At 31.8% G+C, this 16,071-nt stretch overlaps 3 protein-coding genes across 3 annotated transcripts; 1 reads left to right on the forward strand and 2 right to left on the reverse strand.

Moving 5' to 3' along the window:
- Positions 1–568: 568 nt before the first annotated feature.
- On the forward strand, positions 569–1,685 carry LOC127263544 (probable transmembrane ascorbate ferrireductase 3). Its single transcript, XM_051292629.1, has 4 exons — positions 569–740; positions 826–874; positions 947–1,149; positions 1,248–1,685. The coding sequence occupies exons 1-4, from the start codon at positions 570–572 to the stop codon at positions 1,509–1,511; spliced, it is 687 nt and encodes a 228-aa protein (XP_051148586.1). The 5' UTR covers position 569; the 3' UTR covers positions 1,512–1,685.
- On the reverse strand, positions 1,547–4,699 carry LOC127263543 (protein OBERON 3). Its single transcript, XM_051292628.1, has 2 exons — positions 2,606–4,699; positions 1,547–2,349 (listed from the first exon to the last, which is right to left on the reverse strand). Exons 1-2 carry the CDS (start codon positions 4,497–4,499, stop codon positions 1,760–1,762), a joined length of 2,484 nt encoding a protein of 827 aa, XP_051148585.1. The 5' UTR covers positions 4,500–4,699; the 3' UTR covers positions 1,547–1,759.
- An 855-nt stretch (positions 4,700–5,554) lies between these two features.
- On the reverse strand, positions 5,555–8,290 carry LOC127264072 (zinc finger protein 4-like). Its single transcript, XM_051293433.1, has 2 exons — positions 7,979–8,290; positions 5,555–6,458 (listed from the first exon to the last, which is right to left on the reverse strand). The coding sequence occupies exon 2, from the start codon at positions 6,400–6,402 to the stop codon at positions 5,626–5,628; it is 777 nt and encodes a 258-aa protein (XP_051149390.1). The 5' UTR covers positions 6,403–6,458; positions 7,979–8,290; the 3' UTR covers positions 5,555–5,625.
- Positions 8,291–16,071: the final 7,781 nt, after the last annotated feature.

The raw sequence follows: 16,071 nt of genomic DNA on the forward strand, positions 1-16,071 counted from the left end.
AATCAAAATTTAAAGACTATTTTGATATAAGAATAAGTTTATTAAAATAAATATTTAAATTTAAAATTTATTTAATAAATCGGACTAAATAGGGCCCAGTTTGCACATGCCGAAACACGATCGGGTTTTTCAATCGTGTCATATTAGACCTGTCCGAAAATTTTTCAAACCTAATTATAAAGTCTAAAATCTTTTTTTTTTTTTTTTTTTTTTTTTTTTTTTTTGACGCCTAAAATCTTATTTTTGCATATCCTATATCGTGTTTATTTTTCTCGAGTTTACCTTTATCTAGACAAAACCTAGGGTGTGTTTCATTTAATTGAATTTGAAAAAAATATTGATTTGAATTTAGTATTAATATAATATTTTATGTGATATTTTATAAAAAATCTAGCAAGTAGAATTTGAAAATCTTTTATTAAAAAACACGTCCCACTTCTTGTTGCTGCAAAAAGTCAGCCACAGCATTAAATTCATTTCCATCTGATACCTACCTCTCCATTAATAAAATCAATCATATATATATATATATATATATATATTCTTTGATAATTAGTCATATATGAGCTATGGATACGTCGCCGGAGATTCAGAAGATCAAATCCCCGGCGCCGGCCGCACGTGCAGCCACGGCAGCGCACGTGCTCGGCGTCATCTCCATCGTTCTTCTCCTTGTGTGGCTGCTACACTACCGCGAAGGCATCCGTCTCGATTCTCCGAACGCCTTCCGCATCTTCAACGTTCGTCGAAATTTATTCAAAAATCGATTAAAAATCAAGCTTTTTCTTTTTTCATCGTATATTTTCAACGATGCATTTGCTGCAGGTTCACCCTTTCCTAATGTTCTTCGGATTCATTTTCATGGCGGGCGAAGGTATGTCAAAAATCATACCCGACGATCTTTTAATTTCCGCAACACAATAGCTAACGATTGATAACCGATCAGCTATGATGGCATACAAGACGACGGCTAGAGCGGAGAAGACAGCGCAGAAACTCGGGCACGCCCTGATTCACTCGATCGCGATCGCACTCGGGATCGTCGGGTTGCATGCAGTGTTCAAGTTTCATGATCAGTTAAACATACCAAATATGTATAGCCTCCATTCTTGGATTGGTATAGCCACATTCTCCATCTTTTGCCTACAGGTAATTTATAAAATTACCGTCGTTATTCATCAACAGTAACTTTTTCGAAAAAAAAATAAATCACGATTTTAATCTTACTAACCTGGCGAACGGCGCAGTGGCTGATCGGATTGGCAGTGTTTCTGCTCCCAGGAGCGTCAGCAGGGACGAGGGTGAGGGCAGCGCCGTGGCACGTTAGCGTAGGGAGAGTTCTTCTGTTCATGGCAATATCCGCTGCTCTGACGGGTCTGATCGAGAAGGCGACTTTCTTGAAGCTGCGGCATAATGGCGAGGGCCGTTTAGTCAACTTCCTCGCGCTGGCAATCCTGCTCTTCGGGATTTCGGTCGATCTTTCTGTCTCTCTCGCATATAACAAGTTATAATGAAATGTGCCCGTGTGCGTATAAGAACAACGTACTAGCTAAAAGATCGATAAAAATATAAAATGGCGAATGTATACGTTTTCATTACACAGAAGCTGAAGTTAAACACAATTAATCCCGGGGCAAGTAAAAACGAAGGCAGTAAATGTTTTAAAGCCGTAAGCAAATGTCGAACGGAAGCAGAGATATCACGAATTCAATCAGGTTATATTTTTAAGAAACGCGGACAAAAAGTAAAACACCGAAACTTACACGAGCTGTTGCTTGGTCGCTTCCATTCGCTTGAGCAGGCCCGAGATCTCCGACTGCATCCTGATTTTCATCTTGTAGTAATCGCAGTGCGAATTCTCCAACGCCTTGAGCGCATCAAGTTTCTTCCGTCGCCTTTCCTCGGTCTCCTGCAAGCATAGCTTCGCCAGCTTCTCGGAGTACTCCTCCTCCAGCTTGTCGGTTTGCACACGGATCATGCGCCTGAAGTTGTCGATTTCTCTCCTTGCCTCATCGGCTCGGCTTTGGAACATCCGGGCTTCTGCTTCCTTGATTCTGACAAGACTTTCTAGGCTGTCGAAGCCGTCTTTCTTTGAAGGTTTTACTGACCATTCGTCCTCGATTACCTTGTCATTGCCGTTCGTTATCGGTAGTGCTTTGGGTTGGTTTTGGATGTGATCGAAGAGTGTCGAGTCCCGTTGTACGGTGGATGAGTTCAAGTTGTGGAACGACGGTTTTGGAGTAGAATTGGAGAGCAGAAGAGCAGGAGCCTCTCGTCTGAAGCCGACTTGATCTGTCAAGCCTGTTGAAGGCGTGCTTGAAGATCCCATTTCGAACAATCCATCCGAAGCTGCATATTGTCAAACAAATAACAGAAGAAAGTTTTCATCACTCAATCGCTACTTAATCCGATCAAATAACTGCAATACGCTACGATTGATTTGTTCGTGAACGTTAAAATGATTAACTTAGTTCCAGCTACTATCTCGGAACAATTCATGCTTATAGAGCCTACTTTTTGAATGAAACAAATGTATAATGAATCAACAGATAAACTTAATCAACATTTAGATAATAAGCAGGAGTTGATTGGAATAAATACTCACAGTCGAAGAATTGGAATATCGAATTGCACGTTTCGGCAGGAGTTATCATCTTGTTCTGAAGTTTGGCGATCATCTCATTAGCTTTAGCATACAACTCCTTCCCTTTACGATCTTCGCTTCCTGCAAAGACCTTCCGGACACAATCGAGCTCTTTGACCAGGGTCTCGAGACTCCAGTCTTTAGCAAAAGTCGTGAACACTGCCTTAACAAACCCGAACATTTCAGAATCATGGCCGCAAGCAAGGCAGTGAAACTGCATTTCGGTTGCTCCCGAAGAACCTTTCAAGCAGGGTCCCGGTTTGATAAGATTTCTCTTAAGCCCGCAAGCAGTGTGACACCAGTGCGAGCACGCATCGCACCCGACCCAACTGCAAGTGTGCGAAGCGCAATCGAAGTTAAAACACACCGGGCACATACATTCGCTACAAAATCCTTTCTTTGTCGAGCAGATCTTGCAGTCACAATCATCGACCGGTAGCAGCCTGCGACAGTTAATGTTTTGGCACCTCTCCAGCAAGAAAATATCCACCAATTCGGATGCCGGGAGCTTGTTTTTGCTCGACAAAAAGCTTCCGAGACCCATCTTAACCGCGACCAAGATTTCAAGCTGACTCTTTTGGCACTTTGACAGAGTCTCGTTGGTTAGATCAGATCTCCTCTCAAGCCTCCTCTGCAAGCTCAATAATTCATCTTTCCTTTCCGGGCTAGCAATGACGGCATTCAGATACTCCTTCGCAGATTGAATTGTCTCGTCTGTTAGCTCTTGAATTATCTGAGCCATGACGGGAATTGACTCCAGCACAACCTCCCTAACTATCCTTTCGGGCGTAGTAATCTTGTGCGGTCTTGCCACATCGATTTCTTCCATCTCCCTCGCATTTTCCAAATTCCTTCTCCTTGAATCTCCAGACTGAGCATCCAATCTTGGCCTTGCAGGTAACTCAGATGGGAAAAATGAAAGATTCTCCGAGCTTGTAGTCCTATACAAACTATTGTTACCCGAATCCTTATTCAAGCCACCGCGATTACCCATAGCTAAACCTCCAACACCCCCGGGATTAGCCAATGCAACAGTACCATCCCCGACCGGCCTAAACCGGCTATGAACCGAGCCATTAGTTCCTTCTCCACAGTTCCAGATATGATCACAGTCCCTCCTATGGCTCCCAACTGAGTACTCATAATTCTCAGTTGAATTTCGAGTCAGTGAACAGCTCGGATTGTGAGAGAATTGATGCGAATACGAGTAGGAAAGTGAAGCTGCAGTGAAATCATTCGAGTAAGTCGTCATTGTATTGTTGTAAGAAGGACCAAGGGACTGCACGCTCCTGCTCGGCCTCAGCCTGGAGGGGAGATCGCCATTGATCTGGACACGATTAGAGCCTGCCAAGGAGAGGGAAACGTCGGGAAGAGCTAAGGAAAGGTTCAGAGACTCAACCTTAGGCTTCTTCTCTCGATTATCTTCCTCAGCCTCGGCATTCTCAGCCTCTCTTTTCGACGAATTGCCTCTATTCTCATTCAATCGAAGAAAATCCCTCTCTACCCATACTTTATTGTCCTCCTCGTTCTGATCCTCGGAAACCACAATCTCTTTCCCCTTGTACCGCCCACTCACTTTATCCAACGAGTTCAACAGATTCTGACCCGACGGATCCTTCTCCTGAAACCCTAATTTTGAATTTTCGCATAGATAGCTAAGTGTAAGCTCCTGCGAACCCAAATTCGCCGCCCTGCAGCTTGCCTGCTCAGATTCACTACCGAGTTTCTTAACTAAATCCGACGAATTCTCCCCTAGGAAATCAATTCCTCTTTCCTGAAACTTCCCCTTCCCATCCGGACTCTCCCTAGCTCTATCCCCACTCAAATCATCCGATTTCTCCCTCTCTCGAGACATATCTCAAAATCAAAGCCAAAATAGCAAATAATCGATACAGAGGATGGGGAATACCTCAAATCCTGCAGAGAAGAGCCTCGGAAGCGGCGGAGATGGGCGGAATTTGAAGAGAATCTCGGCGTATGATTGAGAGTTTGGAGCTTTGACTCTCGAACTCGCCAGCTCTGCGTATTCTTACTTGGCAAATAGCAACTTGCAACGGCTGAATTTATTTTTATTTTTTTATCTTTTATTTTTCATCCTATACTTTTGGGCCTTAAACGCGGTTTGCATAGCTTTGCTGGTGCCATTGAAATATCGATAATACCCCTTGAATAAGTCAGCACTACTATGCCTTTGAAGTGGTCCACAATTGCATTGCCTCGTAATTTTATTTTGAAATTTAGAAATAAATTTTGAATAGATATTTCTGTATATTATGTCGTACAAAATTAATCTTGAAAATACAAATAAATACAACCTGAATAACTGAATAGCATATTGACATTTTTGAAATTTTGTTGAAAATATGGAAATATACCTAATTAATATAAAAAAAATCCTTTTTTATTAATTTTGGAATTATATTATATGAATAAAATCAAAGTATTACGTATTATTTAATATAAGTATGATTATATTTTATAGTATTTACTAAAAGTGTGTACTTTATATTAATTTTTAATTTAACATATCATCATGCACTCTTTCCATCATTAAATTTACTCGTTTTTTTCTTTTTTCTGTCCATCGATTAAATTTACCAAATTCATGCTTATCGAATAAATTACAAGTTATTCCACAGCCATTCTTGAAAAATGTAATCAGATAGTAAAAAAATATATAATATTGTTGGAAATTTTGTCGATGGTTTGAGGCCTAATTCAATATATTTTTTTCAAGATAAAAAACATCTAAAAAAACATCCATTCAAAACATGTTTTTTTTTTTTAAATAAAGGCCCATTATCTAAAATAAATTTTAAGAAGGTTCATGGGCAAATTAATTAAAGTGGCCTCAAATTAGAGAGTTCTCCAAATATTCAGATCTCTGTACACTATTCATCCATTCATATATTATCTAACCATAATCACTTCACATCGAAAATTTCCAAACTCAGTTTCAACAAAATGTCCACAAAATAATCTCAAAGTTTCAGATTCAAATCAGGGAGACACGTCGACGTCGGACCCGACCCGGACCCGGATCCTGACCCGGAACCCACAACCGACTCCGGCGCATTCGGTACGTCGGATCCGGGGCCGGAGTCGAGCCCCGGATTGCCTCGATGAAGCCCCTCGATCTGTCGAAAACTTCCGGGCCACGACAGCTCCGTGTCATCGTAGTCGACGTATACTGGGTAGCTATAGAACCCCTGATCGACGAACCTGGCGCCGCCGCGCAGCATCGACCTGTCCGAATTCTGAGCCATCTGCTGGTGCATCGACGCGTGAGCCTCAATGCCTAGCGATCGGAACGTGGCCCCGTGGAGCGGCAGCGACGCCAGGCTGGCGTACCGGTCGGAGAACATGCCCATCCGCATGGCGCGCTTGGCGAGCGTCCGCTCCCGCTTGTGCGCGTTCTGGTGTCCGCCCAATGCCTGCGAGCTGTAGAACTTGCGGCGGCAGTAGTTGCAGGAGAACACCCGGGAGCCCGGCGGAGGATGATGGTTCGACATGGCGGCGGACGTTTCGGGAGCGGGAGCGGGTCTCTCTTTCGGGCTGCCGTCGCCGCGAGCGGCGGCGCTGTTGAGGCCTAACGTGAGGTCGAGCGTCATTGTCGACGGATGTTCGAGAGACGACGATGTCGTCTTTCTTTCCTTCGAATCGGTGGGCGAGATTTCTTGAAAGGATGCGTCGGATACGACTTGGCTGCTGGCCTCGGATTCGTCCTCCGAGTCGATGTTGAAGTTTGGAGGCGACATTGTCGTGGGATGAACGGAAATTCCTCGTGTTTACGAACTACACCGGAGATTCGATCCTGATTCAAAGTTTAAGATAAGTGCTCAAACGCCATAAAATTATTCGATAGATTAGATGAAATAATGTATACGTTAGTTCGTTGAGCGAGTACTCGAAGTAAACATAAGCATTCGAAAGGGACTCATCAACCCGATGCATCAAATGTAAGAGAATATATGCTAGCAAAGTTAAGGATAACATGTCTTCCGACACTTGCGGGAATATATTCCCGAAACGAAAATGATTCAAAATGCTATGTGATTAGCCGATAGTACTATGTATATTCGTTGAAGTTTTTCGATATAGAGATGCGCTAACAGATAAGGCTACTCTAACATTATTGTCTAGTTAGTGTACCATAGGATTTATCCCCTCCCCATTACCAAAACCATCGAGCTAAGATATGGTGCGCTTGTATAAGAACATGGCAACGGGGAAGACACTTATTAATTTGAGTCGAAACCAAGCAGATTCAGGCACATATCGAACAAGATTAATTACCAAGCGAAAAAAGGATAACATGGGAACCCGAAGAAACATGTGACTACTCAATCGTCGTGGCATTCTTACACGATGTAGCTCGACGACATTTACATTAACCAAATGCTATACAAAGAATTGCGAAGTTAACAGCATCAAATTCCCTATCCATCTAACATAGTTACATATCGTAACTCATAATCCTATCCCGTCTCACCAATTTGGCTTTGTTTACATACACATTTTTGAAAATTTATTTCTCTCATAATACATTACGTAACCTTTTACTATTCAAAAAATGGTTCAAAATTTCGAAACTCCAAAAATCTGTATCTAAACGGATCAAACATGCCGTTGCATAAATCAGACCGAAAGAATTCACTCTCAAAATGAATGTTTAATCGCCAATTCGCCCATGAAAGAAACACGAATCGACTCGAATTATACCAACAATTCACTAGAACACAGAAAGCAAATAGCCAAATAAACTACAAAATGGATGCATATGAACTCTGTATTTTGCAAAAAAGAACAACAAAAACGACACTAAATAAGTTAAATTGTGTTCCATAACTAAATCAAATACATACACACATATATTTATATATAAATATATATATATATATTATATATATTGTTGATGTGTTCGTTAAACTGTTCATCTAGAAAATCGAAAACCTTAGCGGACGTAGCCTTTTCCTATACTGTACTTCATTCAGTTGATCTAAAAAAGCAATGATTTCCAAACCTAGTTTTGCAGATCACGACAGCATCAACAATTTCACCAGAAACAAAAAATAAAAATAAAAATCTAAAAGCTCATAAGAATCTAAACTGAGTTTCAGAAAAAAGAAAAAAATCAAAATAAATTCCCAAACTCAGCCTCGTCCGCTAAATCAGGCAAAAGAGCAAACACTTGGTGCGCATCAGATCGTCAGTTCCAACAATCAAAAATAAGTTAAACAAACACCATTAATCAAAAGCTCAAGCACCAAAAAAAGAGTAAAGCTGCAGCAGAAAATCAAAAGTTTCCCCTGAGAAAGTAAAAACAGTTTGTACCTTGGGAGGAGGTGAGGTGAAAAGGAGAAGAGGGATTCTTCTTGTTGGGTGCAGGAAGGGAATTGTGGTTTTTACCAAATATGGTTGAGGAACACAAAGAAGAAAGAATTCTGATGAAGAATGGATGATGGAGATAAGATCATTGGAGAGAGAAAGTGGTAGAGAGAGAGAAACCCTTAATACCAAAAACAAAACAAAACAAACAAACAATAGCTATAAGTATAGCAGCAGGAGATTGTACAGTACAGTAGAGAGACACAATGGGACATGAGGGGACACACTACTTTTGTTTGGCCTCATTTCATATATGAAACCAACAATTAATTGAAAAGCATATATACATATACATACACATATATATATATATATAGTGTGGTCTGTGGTGCACTCAAGATCATTGTTTTATTTTATATAATATAGGAAAAATAATAGAGAATAATGTTGGCACTCTAAACCAGTAATCTTTAGGCATTCCCCCACTCAGGAAAAAGGAAAAATAATATATTAAAAAATTATTTAGAATCTTGGCTTTATTAGATAAAAGCTTTAAGGGTTTGTTTAGATAAATGGGATTTTTGAGAGTTTTTGAAATTTTGGAAATTTATAAAAGGTAAAAGAATTTAGTATTTGATTTGATGTTTTGTGAAAAAAAATATATATATATATATTTGATGTGATATTTTTAAAAAATAAATAATGTCAAATGAATGAAAGTGTATTGTGTAAACAAAGCTTTATAATTTTTAATTTTTTTTTAAAATAGTAAAATTAGATAGGGTGTTTTTGTTTAGTGTTTTTATTTGAAATTTTATTTTTATGTAAAGTACAAGGAAGTCTGTCCGTGATATAAAAATAATATTTATGTTGAATATTGAGTTTTGGGAGAAAATAAAATATATATTCAAAATCGTATTAGAATTTTTATTTTATTTTATTTTTTTGTAACAAATAGTCCTTCCCGTCCTATAAATAGAATAAGCACCTAAATTTTTTAATATTAATATCATATTGGATTGCAGTTAAAAAGATAAAAGTATATTTATTAATATTGTATAATACTCCCTCCGTCCTAAACACGCTGTGACATTTCTTTTTTTTTTTTTTCCAAACTCACTGTAGTATTTTCAAATTTATAAATAATTAATAATATTTATATAACTTCACTTTATCATATCACATCACTCAAATAAAAAAATAAATAATCATTTCTCTCTCCAATCGCATCACTTAATATCCAAATTATCTCAAATTTTCATACTTAATACTATTCACCTAAATTCTCGTGCCAAACATAAATGTTGCACGGTGTTTAGGACGAAGGGAGTATAAAATTAATAAAAATTTGTATAATATATTATAAATTAAAAGATAAAAAAAAAAAAATTTTTCTAACATATAAAAATAGAAAATGAAACCATTTATGTGGGATGGGAGTATTTGATTTAATGTTCCACGAGAAAAAAAAAAAAAAAAAATGTATAGTTTATAAATAGTGTCGGAAATTATAAGAATGTGTTCTTTTTGCCAAAATGAACATACACGTTCCTTTAAAACAAGTAATATATAACATGCATTAATTATATGTTACATACACAATTTCTTATATCTCATATAAAAAAAATATTTATTCAAATCATTTTACAAAACAAACACATTCTAAATGTGTCTATATAAATAGAGAATTATGATAATTTTTAAAATAAAAAAAATAATATTTGATACTACATTCTTCAGTAAAAAAGGTATTATTTTTTTTTTACCAATAAAATTTTAAATATTAGTATTATATTAATTTATAGTAAAAAGACAAAAATATCCCTCTTGTATAATATAAAAATATATTGTAAATTATAAAAATATTTATTATTTAGATAGATAGTACAATTATTAAATTAAAATATAGCAATCTTATTTTGAAACAGACATAAATGAAAAATAACACCTTCTTACAAGACGAGAACAAATATAGGGTGCGTTTGTTTTGTGAGATAATTTGAAGGAAAATTTTTTAATGTAATGTACGAAAAATTGGGTAGAGAATATAAAAACAATAAATATACGTAATAGATTAATAGTTTTGAAAAAAATATGTACTTGTTTTATTTTATTTTATAAAATAAAATATACTATAATTAAAGTGATTTTTTTAAATGTTTTTAATTATTATTATTATTATTGATCAATAGTATACAAAAAGTATGCACGTTAAACATAGACTTGATAAAGATATCTTATTGTAGTTTTTTGGGTTCTTTTCTAGATGGAAGTGCTTTTGAACTCACTTTGACAATTGGTTCATTATTTTTTTATTATTATTTTGTATGATGTAAAAGTTTATAGTCGTTAATTTTTAAATACGGACGGAGCAAATTTTAGTCAAATACTTCCTCTCCGTTTTAATACAATAGTCTTATTTATTATTTTTGTTCGTTTTAAAATAATAGTCTAATTTCCATAAATAATCGTATCACCATAAAATCATCCATATTTTTTCATTATTATTACACAATTGCCACTATTTTTTACATTAATATACTCACAATGACAGAAAATTCATTTATTCTTATTTTTTACTAACTACCAATATAATATCAATATTATTTAAATTTCGTGTTCAACACAATAAGATTATACTTTTTGGGATGGAGAGAGCAGTATATAGTATGAAATCGGATTCAAACCTCAAAATGAGTAAATTTGTGTTTTAGATTATTTTTTACTTTAAATTAGTTTGAAAATAGTTAGTAAATAAATAATAAATTCCATTTGATATTTTTTGAAAAAATATTTTTAATGTGTTTTTCCTTTTTTTTTGGGTTTTTTTTGTTTTGTTTTTTTTTTTTTTTTTGTGTGTTTTTAAATTTTTTAATTGAACATGGTTTCAGGCCGAACTTATTTAACTATTGAAGTCAAATTACAAGTATAAAGGATCTTTTTTGTTTGTATTATTTATAGAAGGTTTGATTACTTAGTTTTTTTTTTTTTTTTAAACTATCTCTATAAATATTATTTTTAAAAATAAAATATACACATATTAATACAATATATATAATATGTATTTTATTTATTTATAAAAATTAATAATTTAATATAAAATATTAATATTTTTTATATTATTAATACAATTATCCATACTTAACGTAAAAAAATATATTCATAAAATAAAACAAAACAAACTGAACAAACCCATAATTATATTGAAATATTCTTATCTAAATATAGTTCTTTGAAGAAATTAAAATATAAAAATACATCACACATTTCAAGCACTATAAAATATTAGATTTGTTTGATTGTGTTTTAGTATTTAGTGTGTTTTGGAATAAATAAAATATTTTAGTTATAATAATTATTTAATGTAATATTTTGAATATTTTTTATATGTAATTGATAATTAAAAATAAATATGTGATGCTCCTTTCATCATCGAAATAGACTCATTTATTTTTTTTGTCTAAATTTTAATATAATGTATACTTTCTGTCTTTTATAGTTAAAAAATAATGTAATTCTTTTGCTAAAAATAAAATATACTTATTTATGATGACAAAAAAAAAAAACTATTCCTTATGAAATATTTTGAGAGGAAAAAAAATTACATTATTGTAAATAAATTATAGAAATAGGTAATGGAAGCACAGCCAAACTGAAGACACTTTTTGTCCCTTACTATTTAATTTATATAGCATATATATATATATATATATTAAAAGTTTGATTTCATTTTTCTTTTTTTTTTTACAATGTGTCAAGTTTTTTATTTTTTATTTTTTATAATTGAATTCTCCAAATTCATAAAATGGCTTCTTAATCTTTTAAACAGCAAGAGAGAAGGAAAGTAGGATATTGTATTCTTTATTAATACTCCCTCCGTCCACAGATAAAGTATACATTTACTTTTGGCACGGAATTTAAGAAATAATAGTATTTTAATTATAGTGGGTAGGTAAAAGTAGTATAATGACATTTTTGTTCTTGCTTTTTGGTATAAAAGTAATGATGAGATGTAAAATAAGGGTGTGTTTGTTTGAAGGATTTTGGAGGATTTCCACTATTCATCCAATTTTTTCCCCCAAAAAACATAAAATCAAACACCTATTTTTCATTTTTTATATTATACTAAAAATCAATTTTACATTCAAAACATCACATCAAACTCTATTTATATCACATCATACAACTATTCAAATTCAAAATTTTTACTATTCAAATCCCAATCCAAAATCCAAACCCCCAAACAAACATACCCTAAGAGTATTTGTGAAAAAGAAAGTGGGGTATTTAATGAAATAGTTACTTTGTAATAATTGGACGTCTCAAAATAGAAATATGTATACTTTGTAGTTGGACGAAGGGAGTAGTATTTTAGAAAATTGTATAATTATTTTAAATTTCAATAAATACACTATATTTTTAATTATTTGAGAAAGCTGAGTTTTCAAACATACATCAACTACAAAATAAAAATAATAGAAATTTAAAATTGGATACGATTTAAATATATATATATATTTTAACGAAATATTTTTTTAAAATAAAAAATAAAAAATTAATAAATAGTTTTAAAATAAGTTTGAAAATATAGTAAAGAGAGTTATAAGTAATATTTATATATATTTGTTGCAATTTCACGTGCCCATATTGTGACAGTGATTGATTGATATATCATAATTCACCAAAATAATATTAATACTAATAATAAAAGTGAAATATTTTACTACCTCATGAATATAGGGTTTATTTATTTATTTATTTTGGTATATATTTATATATAAAAGAATATATGGGGTTTGGAGACAATACAAGTGGAGACACAAAATGGGGAGCCATAACCTTAGCCCATCCCATAACCAATTGAATTCTTTGTATTTATTTCAAACCTATAATAATAATAATATCTTTTAATTTCTAGGTAGCGTTCTTGTGTATATTTTGTTTTTATTTTGAAATTTCATTAAAAAAATAATTAAAATAGAGATAATTATTTGATATTTTAATAAATAAATAATAAAAATAAGTACAACATGTCATGTTAATGAAAAAAAAATAAAGTAGGACATGATGGTGTAGGGGTTGGACTTGTGACCGTGAGTCCGGGGGTTCAATCTAGATCACCTACAACACATGGTTTGCTTAGTGTGACTTTCCCGTCGGTCCTGGTTTGCAGGGTTATTTGGTTCAGTCAGGGTATTATTATTTTTAAAACCTATTATTTTCTTAAAAAAATATCACACACATATATGTATTTTTTATATAAATAAAAATGGCAATAATTATCTAAAATATATTGTAAGTACAAAAATACACAATAACATGAAAATAATAATAATAATAATAATAATAATAATAATAATAATACAAAAATAACACAACATTGCGACAATATGATATCAATTATTTATATATAAAAATTATGAAATCAGCAATACTATTTTTCATTTTTGTCCATCCCAAAACAAGTTATCATTTCGTAATTTAGTAATTGTACTATCTACCTAAGATAATAAATACCCTTTCAACTTACATTATATTACACAAATGTCATTACTTTTATATTACACAATACTACTAGGGGTATTTTCGTCATCTTCATTACAATTTATTATAATATTAATATTTAAAAATTTACGTGCAAAAAGTAAACTACAATCTTGCACCGGGACGAATTGAGTATTTATTTTATAAATACAGGATTATTAAATCAGATAAATAATTTCATGTAAAGACAGTAGACACATGTTTACCTCATCACCACAAAAGTCCTTGTTAATATATGTGTCAATTTTTATTTTTCTTTGACAAGATAAATTAAAATTTTGCTAAGTTTCGAATAAGAGTATATGATTGCGATGGCTCTAAGTATACGTTGTTTTTTTTTTTTTTTTTTTTTTTTTTTTTATTTTTTTATTTTATAAAAAGGGATTTTCACTATTAAGAAAAATAGTTTTAAAAAATTCAATTAAATATCTATTTATTTATTTATTATTATATTATATTATATTAAAATTAAAATTTATATTTTAAACATCAATTATATTTCGTCAGAACTTTAGCTAAATTCGAAATTTAAATTCATAATCTTATGATTACAGTTGGTCATCCATTAACGGGACATCAAACTTATTTTTTATTTGTTCGTAATATGGTTTATATAACTTAATACTCCTTTCATCTCGGGTCATAAGACTATTTTGGTTAGAGACACGATATTTTAAGTTATGTATATTAGTAAGTTATTAATAATAAATTATGATATTATTTTATTATTTTTCATATGAGTAGTGTTGTTGATATTTTAAATATTTTTAGTATTATACCATATAGATATTATTTTGTAAATAATAAAATTTTATATAATACAAATAAATAAAAATAAAAATATTATAATTAACCTAAAAAATAATTTTATAAAAAAAAATAAAGAGAGCAAGAAAAAGAAAAGGAACATATGTGACGGGAGGAAGGAAGGGAGTAATATACTTTATTTGCTTACAAAAAAATCAATAATGCAACACAAAATATATATATATATATATATTTATTTATTTATAAAACATTAAACCAACAAACTAGTTTTTAGTTATTTTAAAACTGAATCAAAATTACCTAATACTTAGGGTGTGTTTGTTTGGGGGTTTAGATTTTGAGTTGAGATTTGAATAGTAAAAATTTTGAATTTCAATAGTTATACAATGTGATATAAATATATGTTGATGTGATATTTTGAATGTAAAATTAGTTTTTAATATAATATAAAAATCCTTAAGCATCGGGTGTTCTAGTCTACTTGATCGGTAATAAAAAGTAAGTGTTTAATTTAATATTATTTTTTTAAAAAAAAGAAAGATAAATAGTGTATTTAAAATTTAATCCCCAGACAAATACACAACTTATGAAATGATCTTTATTCTTTGTTTCTTGGAATTTGATTTTAAACTTTGATTTCAATGTACTTTCTTTGTTTGAAAAGAGTTAGTCTTGTTATTATTATTTTTTTATTTATTTTAAAATAATTATTCTGTTTTGTTATTTAGTAATTTTACTTTTCACTGTATAACAAAATTATCATTACTTTTTTTACAGTATTAACACAAATATAGTTACATTTATCATTTTAATATGCTTTTTCAACATTTTATAAAGCAAAAGTAATTTGATAATTTATATTCTACTTTATAATATTTTTATTTAATACTATTATTTCTTAAATTTCGTGTTCACTCCCAACAATAAAGAAAGTAAGTGGGGTCCAAGAATTTAAAGCAACACTATTTCATGTTGGACTTTGGTGTCCACTTTAGAAAAGGACAAATTAAAGTGACACTCCATAAACCAAATTGCCAATTTTAAATACTAACAATAATCCTTAACCAAAATCAAATCAAGATTTGGACAGGATCACCTCCATAATTATCTCCCCCTTTATTGTTTTAATAATCCCTAATTGTTCATTCCCAAATGCCCCCCATTGACTTACTATTATGATTATTATTATTATTAAAAATAAAATAAAATACTAAGAATAATACAATTGCAGCTAGTGGCAAAGAAAGAATGTCTATATTTTATTGAGCCCATTATATTTAAAATGTGTGTAAATTTTTAGTACTATGTTTGATGTCTCTATTGATGGGAATATTTTTGAGTTATATTCCACTCAAACTCCCAAATGAAATGTCTTTGTGAGATTAATTATTTCTTTAACTTATATCAATTTAAGTGCAATTTGATATGGAATTGGTGCTTCTTACCATTTATTATTATTATTATTATTATTATTTTTTAAATTGAAGTCAATGTATGTAATAAAGTCACGTTACTTAATTTGATAATAAAATGACTTATGGTAATACTTTATGGGCTGATAATTTGGGATTTTATTAGGGCCCGGCCCATATTAGGAATGTGTTGCCATTTATTTGTAGATTTTCAATCCGGACTTATATTATTCATTTTTTTTTTTCTAAAAAAAAATAAATCAATTTTTTTTATTATATTAAAATTTAATTTTTACATTCTAAATATTACAATAATATTCACTGATATGAAGTCAAATAGATTATTTCAATTAAAATTTTAACATTTCAAGACCC

Source organism: Andrographis paniculata, unplaced genomic scaffold (assembly GCF_009805555.1).
Source record: "Andrographis paniculata isolate CXL003 unplaced genomic scaffold, ASM980555v1 Contig69END, whole genome shotgun sequence".
NCBI classification, from domain to species: domain Eukaryota; kingdom Viridiplantae; phylum Streptophyta; class Magnoliopsida; order Lamiales; family Acanthaceae; genus Andrographis; species Andrographis paniculata.

Excerpts from the sequence above, each read along its gene's own strand:
- LOC127263544 (XM_051292629.1), top strand. The coding sequence starts at position 570 with ATGGATACGTCGCCGGAGATTCAGAAGATCAAATCCCCGGCGCCGGCC. Across the intron at positions 875-946 it reads CATTTTCATGGCGGGCGAAG|CTATGATGGCATACAAGACG; the intron begins GTATGTCAAAAA and ends ATAACCGATCAG. Across the intron at positions 1,150-1,247 it reads TCTCCATCTTTTGCCTACAG|TGGCTGATCGGATTGGCAGT; the intron begins GTAATTTATAAA and ends CGAACGGCGCAG.
- LOC127263543 (XM_051292628.1), bottom strand. The coding sequence starts at position 4,499 with ATGTCTCGAGAGAGGGAGAAATCGGATGATTTGAGTGGGGATAGAGCT. Across the intron at positions 2,350-2,605 it reads GATATTCCAATTCTTCGACT|CTTCGGATGGATTGTTCGAA; the intron begins GTGAGTATTTAT and ends GACAATATGCAG.
- LOC127264072 (XM_051293433.1), bottom strand. The coding sequence starts at position 6,402 with ATGTCGCCTCCAAACTTCAACATCGACTCGGAGGACGAATCCGAGGCC.